Below are 11,979 nucleotides of genomic sequence, written 5' to 3'. Positions count from 1 at the left end.
CTTTAACCCCAAATTCAGAAATCGCAGTATCAACCATGCAAGTGCAGCGCCTAACCACGGTTGCTTCCGGAAAGGCCAGCTGTAACCAGTGGGGCTGGATGCCCTGCCAAGAGCCGCCTCATTAATTAAGAACTCTTGGCAATGGGGCATCTGATTTTTTTACAAAATTGACCAAATAATGGGACTATCGGGACTGGGGGCATAGAAAGGTATTTTGATACCAGCAAGGATGTTCCTGCAGCATCACATTCTTATCATTTTTGATTGCTCCTTTCTCATCTGCTACTATGATGTTTAGACCCTCCAGAAGAAAAATACAGTTTTATTTTCATGTCTGTATCCCACACTTTCCATGCCTTTCTCAAATAAGGGAAAGTAGCCCCTTTCATGACATACTCATAATCACAAAGCACTTGCCCAGATGTGTGTGTGTGTGTATAAACAACTCAGAGACATATTTAAATAAAACCATGTATTGTTTAAGGGGTAGACTCCTCTATAGGTAGACAGATGATTGATAGTATATAGATCTCAAAATAACACACACACAAATATCGCCCAAATTCTGCTAAAATCCAAAGTTTATGATAACGATGACAGTATCAGTCTAGACCAGGTTACAAGTTTGTTACAAGTTACAAACTATTTAAAAATAGTTTTGAAAAAAAAGTATATCCCAAACATTAACACTATCCTTGAGTTAGAAAAACTGTAAATGGGACAAGAAAATTGAGGTACCAGCGGTGACATAAGGCCTTTTTGTCTGAGAGACTGTTTTCTGAAGTCGGGGGAGGGTGTGGTCTAACAGACCTCCAGAGAAACGATTGCTGCAACCACCAAATCAGCACAGTGAAACACTGACATACTCAAATCAGAATAAGGATGAACCTTAAAGATTAAACATGTATTTAGAGTGATGTCTTTCAGCAGGAGGCCATGAAGAGGGGAGAGGAGCAAGTTAAGGACTAGGCAGTCAGCCCCCTGTCCCTTTCAAAACCACCTGTGCTCCCCAAACTGAATATTACAGCAAGAGCAACCCAGTGAGACCAGACAGAAGACCCCAACTCACTAGGATGAATGTTTCATTACGTAGCTTGCACATCACAGCACTTAAGGCACCTCCTAGGAAACATCTCATCATGCTCAGGGGTCGCCCTCTGGAAGTGCAGAATTCATCCCTGCAGGGCAAGTCAGGGAGCCAGCCTTGTTCAGGGCTCACTGCTCAGGTTTTAGGATGAGGAGATGCAGCGCAGAACATGAACACTCCTGACGTTCTCATGGGAATTTCCGGTCTCAAGGGCAGTGGAGGCAGTGAGCTGGACCAGCGACCGCCTGTGGTGGTCATCAGCCAGAAAACCACAGGGCCAGAAATGCTCCTGTTGGTGGAACAGACACTTTTGAAAATGGTCCAATAATTATCTCTTCTAGTCTGATGTTTTAAAAATTGGCCAGTTCAAATTTGGACCAAGCCAAAAGGTTATTCTAGGGTCCTGATAAAATTTAAGGTCGCCTGTAACTTATTCGGATTTATATTTTCAGCAATGCTATTTTCATTTGTTTCTGACCACCTGAAATTAGTTTTGACTTATGTTTGAAAACCATAAAAACTTTGGAACAGTAAAAAGGCTGTAACTTTACACAAGCAAAATGTGACAAGCTAAATCTGAGCTCAGTTCGGCTGTCAGCCGCGGGGACGGGTGGGTGTGGACAGTAGCCAGGGCTCGTGGGCTGCCCAGTGTCCCCCGGACAGTTGTCACCACAGGACATTGTTTGAAATAAGCTTCTTTTTTAAACCCAGTCCGTCAAATGCCATAAACTCAAGCCGATAAAAGTGTGCTGCCCTCAGATCCAATCTCGGTGTGTGAGGGAGCGTGCGGTGTGGAGGCCGGGAAATAGCCGCCCTGGTCTTCAGCCTCACTCCAGACTCAGCAGCGTCTGCTCCTGCGATGGCTTCGTTTGCTGCTGCGACTACTGCTGCTGCTACTTCCAAAGAGATGTCTCCAGCAGCTTCATCACGAGGGCACAGTGAGCTCTTCTTCACATTTTAGTGTCCTGGACAGGAGTGTCACCCTGTGCATGGAGGAGTAAAGGATGAATTAGGAAAAGGGTGAGGAAATCCCGACACTTAGCACATCTCCTTGGGGATCCTAGATGGGGCAAGAGTAATAGCAGGAGGAATAGCGATAATGATAGCAATAAGAATGCTATGTGCCTGGCATAGTTTTTTAATTATACATGCACCAACTCATTTAATCCTCCCAAAAGCAACATGAGTGGGTGCTTCTATTTAACTCTGTTATAGGTGAAGCAATTAAGGCACAGAGAAGTTAAATGACTTCCCATAGCTCACACAGCTAGTAAATGCTGAAGTCAAGATTTAAACCCAGGAACCAGAGCTTGAATCTTCAACTACTAGTTGATACTGACCATCCCTTGATGCCTGGCTTCCATGTCCCTCTGGCCTGGCCTCTGACCTACTCACTCATTCCCACTCAATGACCTCTTCCTGAAGCACTGAGCAAGATTTTTTGGCAGCATAAAAATGGAAAAAGAATGGAAAGTGTTGAAAATAAAATATTGATACTTGAGTGAAAGGACAGCAAAGTAGCTATTTATTCAACATTGTTTCCCTTTTTAAAATTTTTTGCTATATTGCCCAGGCTGGTCTTGAATTTCTGGCCTCAAGGGATCCACCCACCTTGGTTCCAAAGTGCTGGGATTATAGGCATGAGCCACCACACCCAGTCTCAATAGCCATTCAAAAAAAGGTATCACTTTGAGCTCCTTCTGTGCTGGTACTCAGGTCTTATCTCCTTTCCATCAGTTCTTTTTTTTTTTTTTTCTTTTTTGAGACAGAGTCTCACTCTGTTGTCCAGACTAGAGTGCCATGGCATCAGCCCAGCTCACAGCAACCTCAAACTCCTGGGCTCAAGTGATCCTCCTGATTCAGCCTCCCAAGTAGCTAGGACTACAGGTGCTTGCCACCATGGCTGCATAATTTTTTAGTTTCTGTTTTTAGTTGCCTGGCTAATTTTTCTATTTTTAGTAGAGACGGGTTCTTGCTGAGAACTCCTGAGCTCAAGCAGTCTTCCCGCCTTGGCCTCCCAGAGTGCTAGGATTAGAGGTGTGAGCCACCACACCTGGCCAGGAGGCCTTTTTCTACCTGAGACCTTCCAGAAGCAAACCCCTTCCCTGCTAGCTTGTCAACCAAGGTGACTTTTTAACCCTTCAGGACTGGAAGATGCTGTCAGTGAAATGGGAAGGTGTCCTGGCACGGCAAGTTCCTCCTACCTTGAAAATAAGGTGTAGCAACCACTGGCAGCTGAGTACTTGAACCCAGCGGCTTCATCCTCAAAAACGACTAAAGGTTGGGGCCTGTATTTGCCTTCTAGAGACTTAGTGGAATCTCCCAGCTCCAAAAGATCCTAAATCTAAAGACTGCTCATTCTAAATCTAATTTAAGGATTGCTCATTTGGAATAGAAAGTATTAAAGACGTATGAGGCATCTTTCCCTAACAACTCAACCTAGGGTCTTGGTCATATTTCATGAGTCTTTGGGACTCTACTTTTTCCTCCCTGATCTAGTTTGAGAATAATGTGAGGGCTCTTGGAGAGCCCCCCTAAACATTGGCATGGCTGGAGCAGAGCAAGGGGGAGAGTCGGGAGAGGTGTGTGTTGGGGGGGCGTATCCTAACCCCTAGCACCTGTGAATGTGACTTTATTTGGAAATGGGGTCACTGCCCTTGTCATTAAGGATCTCAAGATGAGGTCATTCTCCATCTAGGGTGGGCACCTACTGACTGGTGTCTTTACAGAAGGAAGGAGGGGGAAGTGTGAGACACACGGGCACAATGCAAGGCCACGTGGTAGAGATGGAGGCAGAGACTGGGGCCACGGGTCTGTAAGCCCAGGCAAGCCAAGGATTGCTGACAGCCCCCAGAAGCGGGGAGAGGCGAGGAAGGATTCTGGGGTTGCAGCCAGCCGCCAGAACTTAGGGGAGAGGAACAGATTCCCCCCCAGAACCTCCAGAAGGAACCAACCCTACCAACATCTTAATTTTGGAGTCCTGGCCTCAAGAACTGTGAAAAAGTACTTCTGTGTTGTTTTGAGCCACCAAGTTTGTGGTAATTTGTTATGGCAACTCTACTATAAAAGGTGAGTAATTTTAGCAAAGAGTAGATGATACAGACAAACAAACAAACCCTCTGGTTGCTGTCCAGGCAATGAATTATATAGGCTGGGGAAAAAAGAGGAAGCAGGAAGACAGAAGAGAGGCTGCTGTAGCGGGAAGCTAATGATGGCTTGAGCGAGTGAATGAATGCACTAAAAAGGAAGGGGACACACTTGCAGGTGACTGTGTTGTTGAGATTCCTAGGGACAGGGCCTGGGGGTGGGACAGTGCTCCTAGAGCTCCGGGTGGGCTTCCTGGGAGCCAGTGGGCAACAGCCAGGTACAGTGGGTGCCACGAGGGGGGCCCAGACGGGGCGGGGGGCAGGGGAGTGAGTCATCTCCCTCCTCCTCGTGTGCAGGACATGCCCAACTCCTGCACGCGAACGGATGTCACCTACAGCCCCTTCTCTGAAGGCCCAACTCAAATGCCACCATGGCCCCGAAGCACCCCCAACTTCTTGTCCCCACTCTGCACACACAGGTCGTTTCTCCTGCCCTTGTGCTCCGGGCTTGCCCAGGAATGCCCCTGCCCACTGCCACTTCCCACCTCCCTCTGTCCATCTCTGATCCCTGGTGACAGCAGGCCCAGGACCCTGCCCTCAGCAGACCCTTGGCCGACGTTAGTAGACCTCGGTGACTGGGCAGTGACAAGCTTCGGTCACTCCACACACACCCAGAAGCTCACCAGAACTCTGAGTCAGTGAGAACCTGGGAAGAGCACGAGACACACTTCCCTTTTGTGTCCTTTTGTCCCCTCAGCCCCAGCGACAGCCTGTCTCCATCCAGTCGGCATGAGGCAGGAGCCTGGTGCCTTCGTTTCTGCACACTGAGCTGATTTCGGAAGGGACTGTGAGGAAGAGGGGTCATGACAAGGGCACACGCAAGCCCTGGCACTGCCCTCCAGTGTGGACAAGCCGGGCCACCTACCTCCACCGTGGGGGACATGCGCCCGCCCTGGGCCTCGCTGCTCGGCTCCGGCTGGGCGTGGCCGCTCCCAGGGCTGCAGCCTGGCTCGAGAGCTGCCCCCTCCTCTTCTGCTTGCTTGTCTTTCTCCGGCTTGGGGACATCGTGGCCCTCCACTCCTCCAGGGGAACTCTCGGGGGTCCCCTCCCCCACCGCTCCCTCCTCTGGCTTCTGTGTGTCTTGGCTCTTGGGTCCAGGCCTGGCCTCTTCGTTTTGCTCCCTCTCCTCCTTCGCCTCCGTAGCCTTGGCGGCCTGCGGTTCCTCTCCGGCCGGCTCTCCCTCCCGGGGGCTCCCGCGCCCATCCTCTGTCCCCGGGCTGGAGGTCTGGGCTGGGGCCTGCTCCCGGGCACCGTCGCCTTCCTCTGCGGCCCCGTCCTTCTCCGGCTTCTCTGTCCTGCTGGACGCCCTCCTCAGGGGGGGCTTTTCCGAAGGTTCCGGGCGGCTCCTCACTCCCTCTCCCGCTGCCCCCTCGCCGGAGGAAGGGGCCCCCGGGGCCTTGCTCTTGGGTGGGAACACCTCGTCCCCGTTCTGTTCCGTGGCACCATTCTCCTGAGACGACTCCGAGGCCCTGTACTCGCCCAGGTCCCCGCAGTCCGACTGAGACCTTCGGAACCTCCTGGAGGGGGGGCGCCTTTTGATGGAGCCCCTCGTCCGCACCTGGAAGAAGGGGGAAGGAAAATTATCCAAAGGCCAAGAGGAGGACCGTCGGTCTAAAGCGCTGCTTAGCAAGCCCAGCTAACGTCCTGGGAGAAGGTATCGTTGTTCGTGATTTGTCACAGGTTAGAGCCCCGCGGGATTGTGACATCACATGGTGACCTGCAGACTCTTGTCTTACGAAGATGCAAGCGCTTTCCATCCAGGAAAAAACATAACGTATGATTTTACTGCACTGTAAAACTTTAACCGGTTTAGTGTCTAACTTAACAATGGTATTCTAATTTTTTTTTTAAATTGTCTATAAATAACCAGTTCTTTGAATGCTCTTTGAGCCAGCTTTACCATCCTCTAGTTTCCTCCTAAGCTAACAAATGGAATAAAATCTCCCCCTGTTTTGTCTGAGAGCCATGTTTTAACATTTTGAAGATTACACTTTGACAAAAATCCAACAAAGAAGAGGGTTGGAGGCCTGCTGATGCCCAGGCCCCGGTGCAGGGACCTCCCGGGTGCTCCTTGGACGGCTGGTGACTAGCATCCTCCCTTGTCTGCCTCAGCCCCGCGGCCCGCACAGCTGGCTGACACCGGGGACGCGGAGCAGCCGGGGCGCTTTGCTTTCAGGAGTCAGGCACCCTGTCAGAAGCCGTCCCTAGCACCCAGCAGCTGCCTGAAGAGGATGTTCTGAATCTCAGAATCGGGCCCACTGGGCCTTGTCAATCCTAGATCCATCCCAGAGGTTTGGAACGAGTACTGGGTTTAAGAGGGCCTCCTGGGCCTTTCCGGAGTCCACGGTGGGCCAGCTCTGCAGGGCACCCCGGCCCCAGCCCTCGTGGCGGGCAGCGTTCGGAAGCAACTTTGCCTGCTCCCTCGCTGCCGTCGAAGGCCAAAGCCTCTGGGTGTCACGCCCAGGCAGCAGCCCCTCCCTCCAGCCCCTGCTCGCTGCTGGCACCGTGTGAGAAGACGAGGCTTGCCACTGGGTTCCTTCGGGGTCTCCAGCACCCGGGGCTGGAGCACCTCCGCTCTGGCCCCGGCCAGCAGGCTCAAGCCTGCCCCATGGCCTTCTCACCACCAGGGTATTTCCCTGGGCGCTCCCTGTTTCTGTACATGTGACCTTTTTTGCTAGATGGATGTCCTGGAATGGCCTAGAAGCTATCACTTCTCCATCCTGAACCCCAAAGTCATACCCGCTCGGCATTCCCTGGCATCACACGCCCTCACATCTTGGTCCCTGCCTGGCTCTGGCCCGCGTTTGCTGAGTACCTGCTTGGGCTGCATCTCTGATCCTCACCTCCCCCGGTGGGGCCTGGGCGTGGTGACAGCTCACACAAAAGGTCAGGGCGGCATCTATAGAAACGAGCCCTGCCTACATGTACTTTTCCCAGAGGGAACCGTTTGGGTGTTCTCTAACTGGGGCCAGCTGTGGTAGGAATGGCTTGCACCCACACTGGGACACGCAGGACTGTTCACATCAGGCCAGAGAGGGATGTTTTGCAGTCCTGGCAACCTGCCCAGACTTCCGAGTGAACCACCGGTCAGGCCTTTAGCTTTTGTTTTCAGCTTTTGACATCTACTGTCTGTGTGGCTGGGATCCGTCCTGGATTCCCACCCCTCTCTCCACGAAGGAGAGACCACTCGCTCCCCCAGGCCTGCCTTTGGTGCACGGCATGGTTATAGGGAGAGGAGAGAAGAGAGGCCGGCGAGGTTGAGGGGTGGGCTTAGTTCAGGAATCACTTGCAAAGGAGAGGACAAATCTCACTTCTGTTAAAACCAGCGCCAAAGGTTTCCTCCTTTCTCTAGGGCAAAAACAGCATAGAGAAAACTCAGGAGTGCCAGGCCCCACGTTTCCAGACGCACCACGATGCACCGGGACCAGAATTTACCTTGTTGTAACAGGGCAGGTGGCTGCCTTCGGGAGGCTGGTCGAAGCTGACGGGCACCTCCTCTGCCTCGCTGGGCCGGGACCGCACGCCTGGGCTGCTGGGGGTGGAAGGTGGGCTGTGAAACGGCGACACCATGGCCTTGAGTCCGGGACTCTTGGGGGAGGCCCCAGGCAGCAGAGCCGCTGGGTCAAAGGTTAAATTGGCCTGCCGAGAAAAGATGAGGAATTTCAAATAGGGGTGAGGAGAAGAGGAGAGCTTCTACTTTGGCTTGTTGGTTGCCTGGCCTAGAACTGGCTGAGAACAGGTGACATGAGGCTTTTCATGTTACTTCCCAGCCAGTTATCCATTGTCACATCATGTCCTGCTTCTGGAAGCATCGCCTGCTCAATCCATGTCCTGCTGTCTGGCCTCCCAGGGGCTGCATTCCAGAATGCTCAGACAGCACCGATGTGGACCTAACAAAAATGCCTGGAACAGCCCCAACGTATAGGCAGAGTGGCCAAAATAGCAACTGCCAGCACCAGGGTCTCCCGGGAAGCCAGCCTTCGTGATCACCTTTCTCGTCAGAGTCAACAGTGTTACGCGGACGCACACTGTGTGCCAGCCACACGCAGCTGTCCCCTCCACAACGCCTGACGTGTTCGGTTTTGTTCTTGTCGCACATGTTGGGCAAGCGGCTAAGGGATCTGCCCTGAGACTCGCGCCGGGTCTGCTTGTCCCTCCAGCGTCCAGGTACCAGGTTCCCTCCCGGTAGACGGCAGAGTGGTGCACACAGCGGGAGGGAGGCAGTGGAATAAGCCACAGCGTGTGCCACAGGTGGGCATCACAGCTCAGGCGAGACCAGACCAAAACAAACCCTGAGGGCAACCCAACGGGAGAGCAACCCAAAGCTAACCAAAGCCTGCCGGAGTCTTGAGCCTGGTGGCTGGTCCCAGAGCCACCCCCAGTTGTCATGGAGAAGGTGCCTGCGGCTGTCCACAGAGGGACTGAGTGCGAGTGACCAGGATCTTCTCTAGGGCCACCTAGGGGCACTCCTCCTCCTTCTGCCCTCAGCACCTGGCTGCTGGCCCTGTGTGGCACCAGGACACACAGCAGAGCCACCTCACGGGGAAGGGATGGTGGGAGGTACAGGGGTTCTCCACCCCCACAGACCTGGCTCCACATACTGGATCTTTCCCTTAATAGCTGCGTGACCTGCAGACCTTTAGCAAGTCCAACAGCCTTTCTGAGTCTCAGATTCTCTGTTTGTCCAGAGTTCTTAGCCTGGTCTTCAGTGTCTTTCCTACCCGGTCCCTGTTGACTCTCTCCTGCCCACGCACGCTCTCTGCCTCGACTGCCCTGGGCTCACCCTCCCGCCAGCCGGGCCCCGCCGCCCGTGTGTGCTTCAGGACTTGCAGTGGAAAGCACTGTGCATGTTTAGGAAGGTGTCAGTGTTTTCACTGTGATCTTAAGAAAGAAAACACAAGACAGAGTCATGGCAAGAATTAAACACATAAAATACGAAAGTTAAACAGTGATGCTCGGAGCCTGAGGGAAGGATTTAAAGCACAGATGCGGCGGGAGATTCATGGCAGAGGGGCCTTAACTGGGCATTAAGGAAGCTCCCCCTCCTCTAAATTTCAACCCGGGAAAATCCCTCTGTAAGAATGCTTGCAAATAAAATTGATCTTGCGAGCCAGTAGAAAATCTGAACTTTGGGTTTTGGATTATTCTAGTGAATAAAAATCATAGTTTATAACTCATTCAACAGAATAGTTAGAAGAAAATCTAGTTGCTGATGTATTTCTTAGCTCTTTCCCCCACATATTCCTAAGTAAGGTTCCTGTGGGATTTGGCTAAATTGTCGTACTGTTGCTGACATTCTTGATGAGATTAAATAATTAGACATCCAAACCTCATTCTGAAGTTGTTGTGTTTCCCAAAAAGGCTTAATAATGACTAGGACAGGGAATGAGACCAAAACTACAGGGTACAGGACACTTGGGAACTGATTTCTGGACCCTGAGTGAAGGCTGTGGTGGGCTGCAGGGAGGCAGAGGTTGGGGTCCTGGGCTGCACCCCTCAGCTAGCTGCTAGGAGGGATGCTGAAGCTCTGGGATCCCCTCCGAGAGCTCCCTGTCATGTCTAGGGGAGCCCCGAAGCCTCCTAGGGTGACAGGCAGCACCACCCCCTCCCTGTAGCTGGGGCAGAATCAGGGATTCTTAGTGAGAGTTAAATTTCAGGGAGACACGGCAGAATCCTCCCCACCCTCCACAGGGCCGGCTCGAGGCCGGAAACCAGAGAGGCTTGCCGTAGCCCCAGATCAGGCTGGGATCCAAATCCCATGGCTGGGCACTGCAGAGGCTGTAGCTATGTGTCTTGACACCCCCTGACGGCTTCAGCAAGGAAGTTGGCGAGCCAGAGCTCTCGGCAGGGCCTGGAGGGGAGGAAACAGCACAGCAGAGCCTTGCTCCTCCTCCTGCTGGCTGGATAGCGGCGGTGGCGAAAGCAGGAGCCTCCCCTCCAGGCCCACCGGGACATAACCTGACCCCTCCTTTGTGTTTCAGCTCATGCTGTTCCCTCACCAGAAGCACCTTCCTCCCTCCTTTCCAGCCCCCCAGCCGTTGAGGACCAGCTACGGTCACAGGGGTTGCACAGAGCATCCATCAGTCACAGCCCACTCTGCTCTTCTTGCTCTGAAACCCTAGAGCACTGTTCTCACCTGGGGTGGGGGTGGGGGCTGATTGTGTCCCTAGGGGACATTTGGCAATGCCTGAAGACATTTTTCCTTGTCACAACTTTGTTGGACAGCGCTACTGGCATCTAGTGGGTAAGACCAGGGATGCTGCTGACCATCTTGAAACGCAAAAGACAGCCCCTGCGACAAGGTTATTCAGCTCAAATAATGCCAAGGCTGAGAAGCCCTGTCTTGAGCAGCAGCAGCTGGTGGCCCACGACTGAGAGCTCTGGTGTTGGCTCCCATGCGCTTTATATTGTACCGTGTGTGACAGCCGTGTCTCCACAAGACTGTGAGCTTGGGGGAGCATCTTCTGGTCTGTTCACACCCCCAGGGAGCCAGCCCGGGGTGCAGAGGGTGCGGGCTCTGGGCACGCAGGGTGCTGGTGGAGAGCCCGGGCAGAATGGTTCCCAGACGATGGATTTGGCCACACCGGTGCAGTGTGTAGCAGCTGAACTTCAGCCCTGGGTAAGGCTGAAACGGTTTGTGGCTGCATTCAGGCCTTGGGGGAGAGGGCTGGGCTATTTCTGGAGTGTTTCTTGTGACTATAATGTCCTTTCCCATAAGAATCCTGAGGCATCCCATTATCCATCAGCCACCAGCCATTAGTGCTGACTATGTTAATTTATGCTTGATATGGTCCTTATGTTAGCCCTTCCCCCCCATCCTTTAGGGCAATTTGGTCACTAGCTGGTTATGAGGGGCCAACTATCCAGGTGACACTTGGGCTACCCCTAGGAGCCCCAGAGACATGAAAGTTTTGAATAAGAAGTGGAGTTGGATAAAAGGTTGGATGAAATGGGTGATGCGTTCTGCACTTACCTGAAGCTTCTCAATCAGAGGCGAGCTCTTCACCTTGATTTTAGGAGCGTGGCTGGCATTGGGCGGTGATTTCTGCAGAGCAAATGAACCAAAACCACGAAGTAAGTGAGGTGAAGTGCGGTGGGGTTCTGGCTGGAGCCCAGAAGTTACAGGTGAAAGGAGAAGAGGAGAGATTGGTTTCACCCCTTAATCACTTAGTTCCAGTAAGTTCCACCCAATTCATCAGGGCCTGGGCGAGGCGGGCTCCCCTCTCCCCCACGTCGTCTCACCGTAGCGAGGCCACTTGCATCTATGCGTCAGAGAAGCCAGGGCAGCTGTCCCTAACTCAGAGGCCTCCTCTCCCGGAAGATGACCCCATTGTCATTACGAGGGAAAGCTGGGAGGGGGGTAAAAGTCTCACGACCTTCAACAGCGCGAATCAACAATTGGAGGGAATTTCAAAGAAAAGGGCAAAAATTACCCTCCTGTTTCTCACAAACAAAACAAGAAACCACAGACCCGGAGTGAAACCTGACAGAGGTATTATTGAAATTCCTCCCTTGAACTAATATTTTGGAAAATCCCACCAACGGCAGTATTTGTAAATTACCATTTTCCAAAACACTGAATATTCATTTTAATTAAGCGGACATTTATTGAGGATCTGCTACATTGCAGGCCTTGGGTTGGTTATATAAAGGCGAATATTATTCCGTCTCTGCCCTCTAGGAGCAGTTGGCCAGCGGCTGATATATGTGCTACATAATCACGTGTCTGCTCAGTTGTAGATATTT

General features: G+C 52.4%; 1 protein-coding gene across 2 annotated transcripts in view; it reads right to left on the bottom strand.

Annotated features, from left to right (window-relative positions):
* Positions 1 to 457: 457 nt before the first annotated feature.
* Positions 458 to 11,979, bottom strand: part of RCSD1 (RCSD domain containing 1) — a 61,464-nt gene continuing 49,942 nt past the window's right edge. For both annotated transcript variants that reach the window (XM_045546630.1, XM_045546631.1), the window contains 4 exons: positions 11,207 to 11,278; positions 7,669 to 7,872; positions 5,099 to 5,791; positions 458 to 2,070 (listed from right to left, as the gene is read on the bottom strand). In XM_045546630.1, coding sequence (XP_045402586.1) covers positions 2,038 to 2,070; positions 5,099 to 5,791; positions 7,669 to 7,872; positions 11,207 to 11,278 — 1,002 coding nt within the window. In that variant the 3' untranslated portion in view covers positions 458 to 2,037. The remainder of the gene's footprint in view (positions 2,071 to 5,098; positions 5,792 to 7,668; positions 7,873 to 11,206; positions 11,279 to 11,979) is intronic.

Source organism: Lemur catta, chromosome 3 (genome assembly GCF_020740605.2).
Source record: "Lemur catta isolate mLemCat1 chromosome 3, mLemCat1.pri, whole genome shotgun sequence".
In the NCBI taxonomy this organism is placed as follows: Eukaryota; Metazoa; Chordata; class Mammalia; order Primates; family Lemuridae; genus Lemur; species Lemur catta.
This window is presented reverse-complemented; position numbering and strand designations above follow the sequence as displayed.